We start from the raw sequence: 18,685 nt of genomic DNA on the forward strand, positions 1-18,685 counted from the left end.
TAAAGACACAAATAGGTCCATAGAAAGATAATTAAAAAAAAAAAATCAAAAAGAGAATCACATCAAAAGACAATAATCACATATACAAGTCACTGATTTACAGAAAGGCTTGACCGCCAGTGATTCCACGTTCTGGACTTGGACCTGACAGCTGTGTGAGATATCCGTTAGTATCTGGGTGATGACGTTTGTAGAAACACGTAACCTCCACATAAACCTGTGCATAAGGTTTCAGCATGAAAAGTGGAGATATATCTGACCAGCACTGGTCCATCTGGCATCCTAAGCAGCATCCTATATATAAGCCACTTTGAGTTTCTGCAAACTGCTTTGCATTGTACATAATGTCATACATGTTGTGAGCAGGTCCTCAATAAATGTTGAAGAGCAGCACTACAAGGACTAAAAATAACAAAATCATCAATGAGATGGTTAATTATGGCCCCACCAGCAACACATCCTGTCCCACAGTGCTGTAGCCACGTTGATAAATCATCCATATATACATTAAAAAGAAGAGGAGACAAAATACTTCCCTGTCTAACCCCGTTCCTTATTTTAAAAGGAGCTGACACACAATTACCCCAACTTATGTACATTAGCTGATGCGAACAAATTCTAGCGATAGATCTGGGAACCCCTCTGTTGTGTAACTTTTCATGATTAACCCGATCAAAAGCCTTCGAGGCATCAATAAAACACATAAAAATTGTAGAGTTGTGCCTGTTATACAAATTAAATGATATAATCTGCGACTGAGAAAGTGTAATTTTAGAAAATACTTGAAAACACAGGATCACTCAACAAGATCCCTTACTTATTGAGATTCTTTTCTTTTTAAAATGTGTTGTAATTTTTAAATAATCACCCTTTTATGTCTATTTTTAGGATTTAAAATGAATGCAAACATAAAATTCTGTAAGAATAGGATGGATAGTTGTTTTTTCTGAATTTTTTTTACCTCTTTTATGTAAAATGATGTAAAATTTTAAAAAAATCTCAGATTCCATCTTAATGACAAGAAAAAACAGACCTAAAAGCATCAAAGTATGACTTTTAGTGTCATCCCCCTTTAGTGTTTAGGTTTTGTTCTGCCTCTGGCCACAGTTTTTTTTTTTCAGCAGACATTGAAAGTTTCACTTTCCATCTCCTGAGTGGCCAATCTGTATTAAACACCGTAACATTATTGGCACTCAGGTAGCGCAGAGACTGTTTTTACCAATCATATGGTCAATTAGGACGAAGAACACTGTGGGAAAAAAACTGCACAAAAAAATCTGCGAAGCAGCGAGACCATGAAAAGTGAACCGCGTTACAGCGAGGATTCATCGTATATGAAATAATTTATAAAAAGCAGCTGAGTAATTTGTAGAAATGCTGCATATCTGGGTTTATCTAGGTGTATCTATATTCATTCTCATGCCTGGTCTCATAATGCCTCAGCATTAAAAAGGTGGATTTATTTAAATAAGACAGTTTATGAAACATATGCGACACTTAACTTGCAGAACATAATATGAAAGTAAACTAAAAGTCAGTTTCAGCTGAATTTGGGTTCAGATAGATTAAGTAGAAACTGACAAGAACCGGATGAAACGACAAAAAAAACCAATTTATTTTCCAATATAAGATCAAAATGGTCCCACACTGCGGAAACATTTCCTTTGAAGCTGCTCCATAGATGACGATGTGAAAGATCAAGAATTTGTTTGGCAAATGCTTTTGACAGATTCGCTTCCTTATAAACACAGTTTGGCGCGTTAATGTCATTTCGAAACAGTTCCTGTATTGGTCACGTGACTTGCTGAAACCTATATGCGTACCGACACGGGTGTTGGTCTGTGGGCTTGATGCATGCGCCGGCGCGTCGGTGTTGCCGGACCCATCACTAGAAATAGACTTACTTAGTAACAACTTTCTCAATTTCATCTGCCATATTACGGAGATCGGCAATGGAAACTAACGGCTCGTCCCAACACACGTCTAGAGAATGTTTAAGTAAGACTCTCAAAGCATGATATTGAAGTTTGTTTAAGTCACTTTAGAGTTTTTTAATATAAGTCAGTGTGTGCAGCAGACAGAGTTAAACACCGGTGTGTGGTCGTATATCTGCTGGTCTAACATGACGTCATCTCAGGTCAGTAATGTGTAAAGCAGAGCGCGAACTTAATTACGCTCGTCACTGTTGATAAACGCACGAAGCTTTGGTTTGGTCTCCCTTTTTCCCTCCATCGTCACCGCAGCCAAATAGGAAACTGTAATGTTCACAAACATCAGGCTTCAGTGGTAGGTGGGAGTTCTCCTGCTCTGATTTGTTTTGGTGTCGCGTTTTAAAGCCACCGGGCGGAACGCTGAGTCCCAGACATCAAATGTTCTGGTCGTGTTTAAAACAACACCGTATTCATTCAGTACCAAAACGTTTCAGTGTGAACAGATTTATCGCTACAGCTTTCGAAGCATCACTCAAATTGGAGCATTTGAAGGTTTCATTGTTTGCAGATTTAGAGCTTCAGTGATTATTTACAGTTTTGCTGCTGATTTTTTACAGCAGCAGATAAACTAGATTTGTGATTTCACTAATGAACAACAATGAACATTTGGAAGAAAAATATTCTGGCTACGGGGACGATGTTTATTTTTCTGTTAATAATTTCCAGTCAGTTGTTGGATTTGCTGAGTGGTACTAGAAGAGAACAAGTAAAAGTCTTACCCAAGAGGCGAACTGCTGGGTGAGCGACTGTCTGAGCGCCGTGGTGAGGTTGTAGTACTCTGAACTGTGGTGAACCTGGTGAGCAGCCCAGAGGATGGCCACCTCTAAAAAATACACAAACAGAACATCAAGAGGCAACATTAATGAATGAGTTTATTAGTTTATTCACAACGGGGCATCAGCTACCCATGAAATCTGATTGATCAGTCTGAAGCTGTCAACCAGTTTGCTCATATCATTAGTGTTTGGTTCACACTCCTTGTCACTGGAGGAATTAAATACACTTTTTGTTGTTTAACAACCACCATTAATCATTTTTCTGTTGTAAAACACATTAGATTATAGCCGTGCAGCTAATTAGCATCTCATCTATGATGTTTGATAATGGAAAGATGAAAAAGCACCATCAGACTATTGGACAAAAAAAAACTCATCATAAAGGAGAAAAGGGGGCAATTAAACAGTTGTTTGCATTTTCTAATTTTAACTTGAATAGAGTTTTTGCAACTACGTCATTTAATCATCCGAGGCACCAAGATGGACGTCGGGAATATTGAACAGAGCGAGTGAAATTGTTTTCCAAAGTTGTTTCTGTCAGCTTATTCATGGCTTCTCCTGTTTGAGTCGAGCTGATGGGTCTGTGAAGGTAACACACCTGTTTGGGTTCACAGACGACGGTATTTACAACATTTGGAAACAGCTAGCTTAGAAACCGACCCGTACCACCTCCTTCCTGACGTGTTGATCAAATTACAGACTTTACCTGAATTCTCACCACATGATTTATATCACTATGTCATAAAGAGCGTTTCCCTTTATACCGGAGCAACATAAAAAAAACGTACAAAAGACGAGATGCTAACCAGCTAAGCTGCACAGGCTAATCATAGTATGCAAAAACTACACAGTTTGCTACAGTGGCTGATGGCACAGGCTAATTTTTCTAGTCACATAGTTAGCCTGTTTAGCTTAGCGTAGTTTGGGAAAGTACATGGTTTTGTTATTCAAGCTTTGGCCCACTGATTATTGTAATCCAAGACTGCAGAAGTTGCTATTTTAGTGTGGCACCCTGCTGCAGTTTGTGCCCTTGACTGGCCTCCTTACTAAAAAAAGTGTATTCACACTCATAACGGTAAACAGCAGAGTAACAATATGAGATTCAGGCATGGACTCCAAACCCCTACCCGTGATTTATCCCAACACAAAGCCCCACTCCCTCCCTAGATGAGTAACTATACACCTCCACCCGCAGAAGGACTCATTTTAAAAACACTCCTGGCCAGCTGTGCTGAAACGCTTGAAACTGTTTGGCCATTGAAGGACTGGTGCAGTTTGAGCTATTATGACTACACGGGTATTTGGCTGCAGTTGGTTTGCGTCCAGCTTGATGTCCCAGTGCTCCAGTTTGCATTCCTCTGCTGTGTTGTGATACTTGCTACATTAATATCTGTGTTACACTTCATTTTAACATCCAACGGGAACAAGCTTGTTAAGTTTCACTGGATCCCCAAGCCGTTTCCGGACCACCCCGTCTGGCCTGTGCTTTTTGGCACCTTCCATCCCACTTCTGCTTCTGTCTGAGAGAGAACTGTAACCTACAAATACTGAGCTTTAGTTACGTAAATGTGGCTCTTTGTGCTGAATTTCATTGAATATGGTCTTAATTTTATAGCAAGAAAACCTGATTAACAAGCTAATTAGCCTTTTAACTCTGTTAACTCAGATTAAACTAGCTAAAGCAGCTAATTAGCTAGTGAAAAATTAGCTGGTCTTTGACAAAGACCAGAACAACGGAGTAGAAATATTTAGCACAAGCAGTATTCCTACTGTACAACTGTTCCTGTATAAATATTTTAATATATATTTGTACTTTTATTTTACCCTATGCAAGTTATACTGCAGAGATCTGTAAAAACCAAAGTTTTGACATTATGTTTCGTGCTGTATCTTTTTCACATACGTTCAAAAAATAAACTTCATGTTCTATTTTTATTTCATTTGTTTTTATTTTTTTAAGATTTAGTGGCTTCCTTGACCTTTTAAAAAACAGTAAATCCTCTGGAAACAGGGTGGAGAGAGAAGGTGAAGACAAGCAGCAAATGGTCCGAGACCAGGAACCAAACCCAAGACAACCACGGCCTCCACACATGGCTCCGCCCAGCGGCTCCTTAGTTTCTGTTTTATTATCCGACACTATGAAATCTTACTGTTCTTGCTCAACAGCATCACTTCAAAAACACCAAATCTTACCAAGTATTTATGGTCTTCTTTCTAGTGCAAATATGTCAGTACAGTTGAAATAAGACAAAAACAAACTCATAAGTATCTTTTCAGCAAAATATATGCAGTTACGTTGTGATGGACGTTAGAAGTGAAGGACGGGAGTATCACACAGAGCGACTGCAGTTGGTTTCCCAGGTTGTTTTCCAGTTTATTCATGGCTTCTTCTCATTCAAGTCGAGATAATTTGACGTAAACACAGGACATCTCAAAGTGGAGCTCAGGATGACATCACAATCCGTGGGAACAATTTTGTCACTGTTAGCAAAGTAAGAACTGGTCTGGATGGGAAGAGAAAGTTTCCTCGTGTCTGCCTCGGTCAGAATAGGTAGAGAAAGTTTCATCGTGTCTGCCTCGGTCAGGATGGGAAGAGAAAGTTTCCTCGTGTCTGCCTCGGTCAGGATGGGAAGAGAAAGTTTCCTCGTGTCTGCCTCGGTCAGGATGGGAAGAGAAAGTTTCCTCGTGTCTGCCTCGGTCAGAATAGGTAGAGAAAGTTTCATCGTGTCTGCCTCGGTCTGGATGGGAAGAGAAAGTTTCCTCGTGTCTGCCTCGGTCTGGATGGGAAGAAAAGTTTCCTCGTGTCTGCCTCGGTCAGGATGGGAAGAGAAAGTTTCCTCGTGTCTGCCTCGGTCAGGATGGGAAGAGAAAGTTTCCTCGTGTCTGCCTCGGTCAGAATAGGTAGAGAAAGTTTCATCGTGTCTGCCTCGGTCTGGATGGGAAGAGAAAGTTTCCTCGTGTCTGCCTCGGTCTGGATGGGAAGAGAAAGTTTCCTCGTGTCTGCCTCGGTCTGGATGGGAAGAGAAAGTTTCCTCGTGTCTGCCTCGGTCAGGATGGGAAGAGAAAGTTTCCTCGTGTCTGCCTCAGTCTGGATGGGAAGAAAAAGTTTCCTCGTGTCTGCCTCGGTCAAGATGGGAAGAGAAAGTTTCCTCTGGTCTGCCTCGGTCAGGATGGGAAGAGAAAGTTTCCTCTGGTCTGCCTCGGTCAGGATCTGTTGCCAACAGCGTCGCCTGTTCTGTCACGTCATTGATGGCAGCTTCTGCTGTGGCAGACGAGACGTCACCGACCAGTCCGCTGTCCTCAAACATGACGGTCTGCCCTGCGTCTCCTTTCCACCTGCCCCTCCTGTCCCTCATGAACCTGGTGTACCTCCTGCCCCTCCTGTCCCTCATGAACCTGGTGTACCTCCTGCCCCTCATGTACCTCCTGCCCCTCATGTATCTCCTGCCCCTCCTGTTCCTCCTGCCCCTCATGTCCCTCATGTACCTCCTGTTTCTCCTGCCCCTCCTTTACCTCCTGCCCCTCATGTACCTCCTGCCCCTCCTGTTCCTCCTGCCCCTCATGTACCTCATGTCCCTCATGTACCTCCTGTTCCTCCTGCCCCTCCTGTACCTCCTGCCCCTCATGTACCTCCTGCCCCTCCTGTTCCTCCTGCCCCTCCTGTACCTCCTGTACCTCCTGTTCCTCCTGCCCCTCGTCCCTCCTGTACCTCCTACCCCTCCTGTACCTCCTGCCCGTCTTCCCTCTCCAGTTCCTCCTCCCCCTCTTGCCCCTCCTGCCCCTTCTCTCCAGAATAACAACGTTGGTTTTGAGGAGGGAGAAGGATGAGCTGGTGGATGAGGGGATAGCAGAAAACAAAACATTCACCTCTTTTGATGCAGGTAAAACTGGCGTGAAGAGCTCAGAGAAAGTTGAGTTGTTGATTTGAAAACATTCACAACCAAAATGCTAAACAACATTTATGCTACAGATGTCTACTGCTAACCATGCGTCTCCTTACTCTGTTTTGTATTTGCTCTCCTTTGCTCATTCGCTTTGTTAAAACTTCCTCACCTGTTGCTTGTGTCATCAGTTATTTCTGTATTATGTTAGAATATCAGATATAATCATCGACAACATTTAAATTTTAACATTTTTAAATTGTAGGTTCTCTCCGGCTTCCTGCCACAGTATGAAATTACGACCGTTGGGTTAATTGGTCTCTCTAAATTCTCCTTAAGTGTAAATAAAAACTAAATTTCATGAATAAATTATCAAGCTTCTATATCTTTCTGATGAGTTTTGTCTTAATTCAAACGTACTTAGATATTTGCACTAGAAACACCAAAATACTTGGTAAGTTTGTGTGTTTTTGCAGTGACCATCTTACTTAAATCGTAGTGTTATGCAGAGTCATGATGCCACCGGTATTGTGTTTAAACGTCTTTAAATGTTGAACATAACACATTTTATCTTACAGAACAGTGTGTTGTCGGCTCTAGTGTGTACGTCACTTCCCGGTTCCACTCCAACGTAAACTTACGCATAAAATAGTCCCATTACATTCCAGAAATCACATTTATAATCTTAACACTCTGAAAATTAGTGTGCAAAAGTTGCAACATTTCACAGAAAACAGAATCTTTCCGTACCATGGATCGCTCTGACACAAACATTTAAAATTAAAACCCTGAACTCCTGCGATCCATAAACTTGAAGCACCCAGCAGTCATAAAACCCCGTGTGTGGGTCTGCAACACCTGAACAAACACACAGCTGACAACTGAAGGTAAGTGTTTTTAAAGCAGAGACGCGAAACCATCTGTCTGTTCGGGCTTTAATAAGGGAAGCTGAGTTTTAATTCCTCAAGTGTTTGGGATAGCCCAAGTGAAAGCTACTGCTCCCGAATGTTACTTCACACCTTTCTTATTTAAGTGTTATGACTGGATTTTAGCAGGTGTGACTGGATAAAAGTCACAAAGATTGTTATTTTAGGTAGAACATAAGGGGGCTAAATGCTGCGCTTTTTTTCTTAGGATGATTAAAAACTGAAAGGTGTAATTTTTCAAAAAACTTCATCGGACATTTCAGTACAAATTACATTTCTTCAGAGAAAGCAGGAGTGAGGTAAAGCAAGAGGGAAGAAAACTGCCTGGATCAGCGGCAGCCAAGAAGAAAAATTATGATATTTCTTCCGCTCTGAACTAAGGGGGCTTGGACGATGAATAGTCCCACTACGGGACATACTGAGAGGATAATCCAGCCTTTGTTTAATTCCAGCAGCCTACGGCATTCGCAATTTTTCACTTCACTGGAGTCACGCTTGGCAGGGTCCAGGACGAAGGGCGGCGGAGATTGATGCTTGTTGTCACTGATAGGAAGTTGGAACTGCTAAGCTTCACTGCAGGTCCATGTCCTCATCTGAGGACGCGGCGGGACGCTGCATAGTTTGGCCAGGATAATTCAGGAGGGAAGCCCTGCTGACGATGAGAACCGGTGCCACGGAGCCCAAATTCAAAGCTACAGAAGACAGATCTCCGCTGATCTCTAAATCTGGATCGCTTGAGAATAACAAGGATGAGTGGACGCTAATCAGCTGAAGGACATTTATGGCACCGTGCATGAGACTCGGAGAAAATATGTAGGAAAGTAATATTTCAGCAAAACTCAGAAAGTATCAGCAGCAACAGTGTCTAAGAGCTGCAGGTTGCAGTTTTAGCTGACTCATGATGACAAAACGAGGCTAATCAAGGTTTAAAAATCAGAAAATCAGTTACTAGAGTTGTTTCCACATGTCATAACACTGCAAAAGGTAAAATATTACCAAGTATGTTTGGTCTAAATTCTATTCCAAATATCTACATATGCTTGAAATAAGACAAAACTAAGTTACACGTAACTATTAAGCTTGTTCTAAGTAAATAATTCCTTAATTTTGATGAAAAAGTATTAGTTCAATTGGCAGATTATTTAATTTATAACAAGAGATTTTTTCCATAAGTGAAATAATCTGCCAATGGAATAAGGACTTTTTCATCCATATTAAGGAAGTTTTAACTTAAAACAAGCTCCTACATCTTGCTGTAAAGTAACTTCAGAGTTAGTTTTAATTAAAGTGTACAAAGATATTTGCAACAGAAACTAGACCAAAGATACTTTGTAAGATTTTGAATTTTTGCAGTGATTTAACAAAATTCACACAACTTTAAACATTATTGAAGATAGTCTCCGAATTAGCCATGCTAACAGCATTAGCCGTACCAGGTGGTGTTATTATACCACTTTACACCCTGACAAGCAAAATTTCATGATGTACCGATTTTTTTTTTTTTACTGAACTTTGTCAGACAAAGTTCAGTAAAACTTTGTCTGACAAAGTAGTAAAGCTAAGCTGCTTTACTACAAAGCAGCTTAGCTTTGTAGTAAAAATGAACAACACCGCTGATAATATTTGCTCATCCGTCCAAATGATTGAATTCAGGTGTTTCAAACACTTCAGTGGCCACATGTTCACACTGAGGCACAGCCATGCAGGCCGCTGCCAACATTTATGAAAAACATGAAGAGAGAGAGAGGAGAGCAGTGAAAGCTTTGGAAACAATGTCACTAGCTGCATTTCTATTACGAATGAGCACAAAACTTTGTAAATGTTCCACTAATTTCGCAATTGCAGCGTTGGTTCAGATACGCAAAAGACCAGACATAATGGACGGAGGTGGAAGGTGGAGCTGGAACAGAAGAGGAAAGTAGGAAGGAAGCTTACAGAAAACCTTCATCTGCAGGTGTGACAGAGGAAGCTGCTAGGAGTGGAGTTAGAGGCAGATGTTTTTCTATGACGAAAAGAGAAACAAGGAAAATACTATAAAGAAGCTGTTAATCTGGACTGCGGCCAAGTAAAAGGAAGAAATGCACAATTTAAACACACAATAAACAGCAGGAACTTTCTCACGAGTAAAATAGATTTATGTAAAGGTGAATTTACAGGTCAGCTGAAGCTCAAGCAGTTCTGACCAACATGGAAAACTGGATCATGTCACCAGATCCCTGTTAATAAGAAGACATTTTAAAACCTTGTTCCTGGTCTCTGATGAGCCTCCTAATATTTATTGTGTCTTTATTGCTTATTTCATACTTACTGTAGCTTTATCTCTCATTTCCCTTTGGGATCAATGAAGTTGATTTGTTTTATGTTTTCAGCCTTCAAAGCTGATTGGTAGGTAACCATCTAGATCCATTTGCTCATCAGAAACCTGATTACTCAAATGTTTTTGTTTTTTATTTGTCCTGAAAACATTGTTGTTTAATGTAGTAAGTCAGATATGACTTATGAGTTCTTTTCTATCATGTGTTGGTGATTTACTAACAACAAAACACGGTAAAACCAGCTGACCAAACATGCTGGAGCTCTGTTTAGGTTGCTAGGTAACGGTGTAATCTGTCCAGCATGTCTTAATCTGAAGGTTTTTGAAACGGCTCATTTTCCCAGAACATTAACTTATTGTCGAAAATGGTTGGGAAGCAACTGAGACCCAATCAGAAGAAGAAAAACGTGCAAAATGTGAATTTTCCAGAATAAGTCCCCTTTAATCAACTATCAATTGCCTTATTAAAATATAAAAAAAAACAAAGTTTATAATTTAACAACAGTGAAATGTAAATATTAAAAGAAGCTGTGGACTGACAGCAGAGAAGGTTTTGTGTTAGAAGGATGTTTTACTCTGCACTACTGAATGGGAGTATGACACATAATCAAGGAGCTACAAATTATCAACAGTCATGAGTTAGACTTTGACAGAGGCTGTTTACGTCCAACTCAACTGTGTTTGCAGCAATGCTTACATAACCAGAGTCGTATAAATGCAGGAACCAAAGTCCTGCTGAGCTCCATAAATCCAGCTCCAGTAAAGTGCAGCTCTAAGTGGACACGACTGCAGATCTGCACCTTAAATAACGACGCCATAAAAGAAAAATTGGACAAGACAAAAAAAAAATCATTTTGGAAGCAGATTCAAAATGACATCCTTATAAAACGCTTTTATAGTGACATCAATCAGCTCTCTAAATCATCACCCCAAGCGACAAACTCCTGGCACTTCTATGCAACACCCTTGGTGTGCATTCCTTTGAATGGTGGGCTGCGCTGTCAATCAGAGGAGTAATGGGCTGTGAACAGGCCTCCAGTGTTTGGACTGGAGGGCTCGTTGGACCGGGTGCCAACCCAAACAGGCAGCGCAGGACTCCTCTGGATGGCGGACCGAAGGCTCCTCAGCCGCTGCCATACTTCATGCTGTCCGCACAGCTCCGTCACACACGCTAATCCAAACACACGAACCCCGGTCAGGCCCACTTACAGCTCCGACAAACATGGCATGAAGACGGCGGAGCGACAAACAGGTGAGGCTGAAACGAGTTTTATCAACATTAATATCTCTTGTTTGAGTAATGAAATCCAGAAAAACCTTCACTTTCATCGTCCAATCGTTTGTTTTTCTTTACCCACTGCAAAAACTCCAGATCTTACCAAGTATTACTGCAAATACCCTGTTACACTTGAAATAAGACAAAACTAACTTACAAGTATCTTTACAGCAAGATATAGGAGCCTGTTTTAATAGTTCCATTAGTTGATAAATTTGCTCATAACGACATTTTCCCCATGTTACATATTACTTTTTCATCAGAATTAAGTAACTATTTACTTAAAACAAACTCATACATCTTGCTTTTATGCTAGTTTTGTGTCAATTTAAATGTACCAAGATATTTGCACTGGAAACTAGTAGACCAAAATATAATTGTGTTTTTTTGTAGTGCACACTTTAAAAACCAGGGTCTCTGATTGAATTGGGTCTTTTCTTGTAACATTTTGGTTCTTTATACAACAGTTATTGGTGTCAATACACATCCAGCAGCAAGATAACATAATATCTTCCTATTTTGAAATACCAACCTCTACCTGGTTTGGAGTTTAAGACGTTTGGAAATGCAGCCAACATGTTGGACAACTATGACACAAGATACAGGAATATTAAACAAAAATGGGTAAAAACGCATTTAAAACCTTCACCATCATATGTTTTCATCTTGGTTCCTCTCCCATACAGTAGAAAGGTTTTCAAATTAATATTTTATATCCCCAAACTGCGATGGAGATTACAGCAGATTAAGGAGTTTCATAAGTGAGAAAGCTCTAAGGTCTGAGAGCTGTTGTAAAAGTACCAAACCTAAATATAGAGACACCAAAAGGTACAGGAAAAGCATAGAAACCAAAGAGCAGAGATGAAATGTCATGGCCACAAAAAAGCAAAAGCATAGAAACAATTGAAATAATGTCACAGCAGATCAATGTTGGGAGTAACTGTCGTCTTTGCTGGTCTCTGCGGTTTAATTTTCATCTCATCCGTTGAGAAAAGATTTGAGAAAATTATAAATCTCTATAAAAGGACTGAGAGAAAACTTGGAAAATGAGTTTACAGTCAGATTACTGTGGATATTGTGTTTGTATAAAAGCCAAAAAATGTGCTTTGAGACTTCCCTGTGATCTCTGAATAATTAATAGAGTCCAAGAGACATTTTGTACTAAATATGATGAAATACCCTCGAGGCATTCCAGTAAAATATGCACACAAAGACTGCGGTCAGCCCAGAGACAAAACAGTCTCTGAATCCACACGTTTCTTACTTTAGTTTCTGCTACGGCTAACTTTACAGCTGATAAAGATAAAGAAATGGTTTGTGCTTATATTTCGCAGTCCCTCCCCCATCCGTTGGACAAGTGGAGGTTTTCCCTCAGCCATGTCTGCAGTCGAGATCGGCTCGTCCGTCAGCACTGCTGACACAGGAAAGTCTGTCCGTGCGGCGCATGAGGGCAGCAGACAGTCGAGCCGCGGCCTCTGCTTAGCTCAGCAGCCTCCGCGCCGATCATAACAAGCCTCCTTTTCAACACTTTGTTAAAGCCGTTGGCTGTCGAGGCCCGGCGGATGCCATCTCTCTGTGATGTCTGGGGCTTCAGTCTCAATGAAGGGAAATTCTTTCACCTTCTTTCAACAGGCGGACCGGCCTGCACGGAGACCTGTATATCACTGCTAATGTTGTCTTTGCCTCCCAGGAGGCTTTTCACTTCATCTCCTGTGCTGCCGCCAGCGAAAGTCCCACATCCTGACCAAATCAGACCAACAGGAGCAGCAAACCAGGCCAGGGGCCCGAGTCTCGCTGTCAGACCGTGCAACCTGTGCAGAGCCAGGAACTGGCCGTCACAGGAAGATTTATGGAGCGCCGGCTGCTGGGGGCCGTGCTGACCCGGCCCTCCGTCCCACAGACAGGAGGAGCTCCGTTTTTACACAAAACACTGCAAAAAAACTAAAAGTATTTGTGGTACCGTTTCTAGAGCAAATACCGCAACACACGAAGTAAAACAAACAAACCCAACTTACAAGTAACTTTTCAGCAAGATATAGGAGCTTGTTTTAAGTCAATAATTCCTAAATATTGATGAAAACGTACCACTTCCACTTATTGAAAGACATTTTCCCCATGTTTTAAGTGAAATAATCTATAACTTTTTCATCAAAATTAAGGAATTATTTACTTAAAACAAGCTCCTATATCTAGTTTTGTCTTAATTCAAGTGTATTAAGAAATTTGCACTAGAAACTAAAACATGTGTCAAACTCCTGGCCCGGGGGCCAAATTTGGCCCGCCATAGCTTTTCATGTGGCCCTCTGGACTCCAAATTACATCAAAAAGTTCCTCCAGTTTTTCACAAATCCTCTAAATTCACACAAAAATCAACAGAATCCCACATTTTTTCTGATTTTGCTGCAAAGTTTTCACAAAATTGGTCAAAAACATTGTTTTTAACTGACTCAACCTTACTAGATGTCAGGTTACAATCCATGATTTTATACGGCAAGTAATAAAAAGAAGTCGCATTTAACATCATTAGAGCAAATACAAAGAGTCCTTACCTACATTTCTAAATTAGCATCACAAAATATGTGATTTTGATTACAATAAGACACAAAAACAATCACAAAACCCTGGAGGGACAGTATTTATTAATATTTTAACAGTTTAATGGGGTTTTATCAATGTGTACCATCCCTTTAAGAGCAGTCAGAACGAGACAAAAAAAAATACTTGTGTGTTTTTGCAGTGATCATCTCACTTTGGTCGATACCAAGAAATCACATTTATAATCTCAGTCTCACAGAAAACAGAAGGTTTGCCTTTATGTTTGCACTGAAAACTAGAGCGATAATTAGTAAGTCTGTGTGTTTTTGCAGCGTAACGTCCATCGGTCTCAGTCGGAGGACAGCTGAGCACATCTGGTTCATAGCTGCTGCTGTCTGCAGGTCTGATGAGGTGAACTGGTGTTGGCACATCAGTGGATGGACAATAATGGGTTAAATAAGGTGAAAGTGAAGCCAGAATATTTATGAGGGCTGTTGTTGATGCTAGCATGTTGACAGGATGAATGTTGTGGACTAATTTAGCTTTTTGCAAGTAATGATCTGCAAACATCCCAAAAAAAATAAGAGTCTGAACATTTTTCCCCAGGAAAATCAAGAACTTTGTGAAGAATTTTAAAACTTTTTTTAGGATATTTTGGAAACAAAACCAACACAAAACACAGGCTCCATTCACCGTTTAATAATTTATCACTATTAATATTTTCTGTGGTAGTTTTCTACACTCTACAGCAGGGATGAGGTCAACTAAAATATAGAAACATTTTATGTTTTGACTCAATGCACCAGACTGGTCTTAAAGCAAAACATTAAGAAAAAAACAACAACCTTTATTTCAATTACACTGATCAATAACTCATTGATCCATTGTGAATAATAATAATAATAATAATAATAAACATTCAATACACTCCAAACAAGTCTGGTAGGTAAATGATGTTTCTGCTCAAATTAAAAACTTCTCTACATTTAAAATCACCCCAAAAATCTCTAGAAATAAATTTATCTCACAAAGTTTTCTTGCTTTTTAGCAAATCTAAATAACTAAAGTGATTCTGAATAACCTAAAACAAAAGAAGTTTGGTCAAAATTTAACTTCAGATGAGGAAAAAAAAGTCTTTATTATGTAAAAATATCTGGTTTCAACTGCAAGTTTTGTTCTCTCCTACGGAGTCCTGCAGGGGACATGGGGACATTTTCTTCCTTTGCGTTCGCTCGCAATAATCTACTGATCATTTCATGCGGCATAATTGATACTGTAAGCCTTTTTAAGGTGGCCGCCGCACTTTCTGCTTTAATACAAGCGTATAGGTTTTTCCATGGACTATTGAGTTATTATCACGGGGTAATAAGTCATCTGATTGTCTCTGTCGTGTTCATGTCTGAACGGTTTAAAGAGCTGCTTTCAGTGCCGTTCCACCTGAGCCTTAACAGACATAAACATGCAGTAAATAAATCGATTTTCAATCAGTTTTCTGCACCAAAGCGTTAATAATAATAATAATAATAATAAAAAACACGTTTTGTTATTATAAAACACAACAAACTAATGGTGGTAGAGGGCAGCACTGGGTTAACTCGGGGAATCTCATCTGTCCGCGTATCAATCAACTCCTAACCTCTTCTTTGTTCTGTCACAATTATCAATTTATTTAATTTTTATCATCATGCTCCAAACTTTGCGAGGACTGACCACCTCGTTCACCCGCTTCCTCACACACAGAGAGCCAGCAGCCGGTATCCTTCCCATTCATACTTCATGACGTCACGCCCACATCGACACGCCCACCATCAGGTGTCAAAGCCGTGGCTCCTGTCATACCAATAATTACTTATTTCATTCATATGGCTCTTACAGAGCCTCAGTGAAAACGTGTTCATTATTATTAACGCTTTGGTGCAAAAAAACTGATTGAAAATCGATTTATTTACTGCATGTTTATGTCTGTTCAGGCTCAGATGGAACGGCACTGAAAGCAGCTTTTTAAACAATTCAGACATGAACACAACAGAGACAGAATCAGATGACTTATTACCCTGCAACAATAACTCAATAGTCCATGGAAAAACCTTATAAGCTTGTATTAAAGCAGAAAGCATGGCGGCCACCGTAAGAAAGGCTTACAGTATCAATTATGCCGCATGAAATGATCAGTAGATTATTGCGAGCGAACGCAAAAGAAAAAAAAATCCTTATGTCCCCTGGAGGGCTCCGTACTCTTCCAATCTAAATGTTTAAATTTAAATATTTTCAAGGTTTGGAAAGTTCTTGAAAGTGCTTCACATTCTTGCTGCCCAGTTTAGCAATAAAATGAAATCCAACTAAAATGTAGGGATTTTTCAAGGATTTCAATCACCTGCAACTTGTAATAAACTAATTTATAAGAAAAGCGTGAAACACGCTTCACATCTGACTCAGCGAATCTGAGACGTAACTGAACGCTTCAATGGTAAAAACACATTTCTTCTAGCAACTTGTAACATTTTCCTTTAGACTTTAGTTCAATTTTATGTATCATGTAAATCTTTCAGATCATCAAACTTGTTTTAATATGAAACTAAGATAAAAACCTGAGTGGTGTTGAAATTTTTACTGGTGTTTTGTGAAAAAGTGATTATAATGAATTTGCTAAATTATCAACAGGCTTTTAGTCGAATTTCACAAACCAAAAATGAAAAACTAATCACTAACAAAAACCTTTTTGATAACAAACTAGCACAAAAGTTGTAAAAAAAAAAAAAAAGAAGCCAATACATCTGCTCCCAATCTAAAAAACAAATAAATCAAGAACAGATGAGAAACAATTTCACTGACAACCATCAGTTTGGAAAGAGTTTCTGCAGCCGTTATTAAGGACTTCAGACCCCAGGGAGCCACAATCAGAGGACATTATCCACAAATGGAGAAAACATTGAAGTGGATTGGTGTTGAAAAGGCATTAAGGTGTGATGGGCCACCAAAAGAAAATGCTGATGTGCAGCTTTGAGCACCAATATTAGAGCTCAAAGTGGGAATACAAACATCTTCAAACAATGAAAACATTTATTGAAACAATTCAACCTGGACCCGTTTGAATTCCCGTTGAATCAAGAGTGAAACACAGTTTTAGGAAGCAGAGTTTAATTTCATAACCAGAACTGAGTACAATCACAAAATGATTTAAATGCACTGCAAAAACACAAACTATTACCAAGTAATTTTTGTTTAGTTTCTAGTGAAAATGTGTTACAAGTTAAATAATCTACCAGTAGATTATTCACTTAAAACAAGCTTCTATATCTTACTAAAAGGCCACTTGTAAGTTAGCAAACTTAAGAGAAAACTAAGATATTTGCACAAGAAGCTAGACCTAAATTAGTTGGTAAGATTTTGTGGTTTCGCAGTGTAGAACCTGTATGACAACATAGAGTTGACTAAAAGATCTCAAACAGCAAATTATAGTTTAATCTCAGGAAATTCAAGAATAGTTGACAAAATTTGAGATCTACCCTTCTGGTCATCTTCTACACCGTCATTATTCAGTCTGTCCTGTTTTCATCCATCTTTATTTGAGTCATTATGAAAACAGGACAGAACCAGAAAATCAATCAGGACCATCAGGACGGATCTTCCCTCCATCCAGGACTTATACAGTCTGGATATATCTGCAGACCCCCCACATCCTGGACACAAAGTGTTCAGACTTTTACCTTCAGGGTGGCGCTACACAGCTCTGATCACAAAATCAAGTTGCTACGGAAACGAACACCTTACAGCCAGAGCAGTCAGGTATGTCGGGAAATGAAATGTTTGCACCCTCACATCAAACCTTCGTTTTCTGAAAAAGAATCGGCAACATTTAGAAACTGATCCTTTATTCTTATTTTATGTCCTCTAAAATTTATAAAAAAGTAAAATTCCTTGTTTGTCAATAAAGCTGTTCTGATTCCCGATTCATCCTGAAGGTATAACCCATAACAGCATCTACAAGAAGAGGCGGAGCAGAAGTGGCACCGACAGGAGAATCCATAACCACTGATTCAAATGTGTCAAAAAAAGACAACTTTTCAAAAACGTTTGGCAAAACATTGCCTGAACTGGTGAGAAAAGTATTTCTGTTTTGCAATGAGTGCATAATCTGGTGAAAATGAACATCTCACCAACAGTCACAGTGGTATTAGAATGATGATTAGCAAACTGCCAGCAAGGTTCAGGGAGGAATTATGTTTTTCCCGTTGGTCTAGATAGTTTTACTCCCATTAAAGGAGCAGTATTATGTATTTTCCAGGCACATAGTGGCATTTTATAGCACAATCAAGTAGTTATGTCACTTTCAGTCGTTATAAAATGCTATACGACTAAAAAGAAATTTGACTTTGTAATTTAGCACCTTGAAATTGGGCCACTGTCTCTTTAAAAAGTCCGCCTTCAGCAAGTCGTCACAGCGTGGCTCCTCTATTAACCCTTTAAGAACTTTTTTAACCAACGTTGCACAGCGAAGTAGCTCCCATAATGATGCCCAGTCAGTTCTGCCAGGTGTTTGCCAGCTACTGCTGGCTAGTCTGATGGAGCTGAGTGGGGAAGTCACAGGGGACGGCTGCTCTTTGAGGAGGAAGCTTGGAACCTGGAGCTACGAGGAGGAGCTGCGTCGTCGAAGGCGGAGCTAGGTCCACCCAGGCATTTTGGACAACGGTTGCCATGGAGATTAAAGGATTTCTCAAACATGCATGAAAGAATCAAAGCAAAGCTCCAGGTACGTTTTACATGATGTAAAGCTCAAAAAAGTCAATTTTATTTAATACTGCCTCTTTAATGAATGTAATTATTTAAAAACTTCTGCGACTGAAATGGACCATCGGAAATATGAACGGCTAAAAAGTACATTCATCATACTTATGCCTAAACATCTTTTAATTATCCCAAATTCAGAAAGTTTCCATGTTTTGTCTCACATTCAGCTGAAACCCAACTTCATGTTTCCACAGAATG

General features: G+C 39.7%; 1 protein-coding gene across 1 annotated transcript in view; it reads right to left on the minus strand.

Annotated features, from left to right (window-relative positions):
- agmo (alkylglycerol monooxygenase) overlaps positions 1-18,685 on the minus strand; it is a 79,125-nt gene that overhangs the window by 40,639 nt on the left and 19,801 nt on the right. The window contains exon 4 of the mRNA XM_008430938.3: positions 2,711-2,814. Within this exon, the coding sequence (XP_008429160.1) occupies positions 2,711-2,814 (104 nt within the window). The remainder of the gene's footprint in view (positions 1-2,710; positions 2,815-18,685) is intronic.

The sequence above is a fragment of the Poecilia reticulata genome, chromosome 16 (assembly GCF_904066995.2).
Source record: "Poecilia reticulata chromosome 16, P_reticulata-male-v2, whole genome shotgun sequence".
NCBI classification, from domain to species: domain Eukaryota; kingdom Metazoa; phylum Chordata; class Actinopteri; order Cyprinodontiformes; family Poeciliidae; genus Poecilia; species Poecilia reticulata.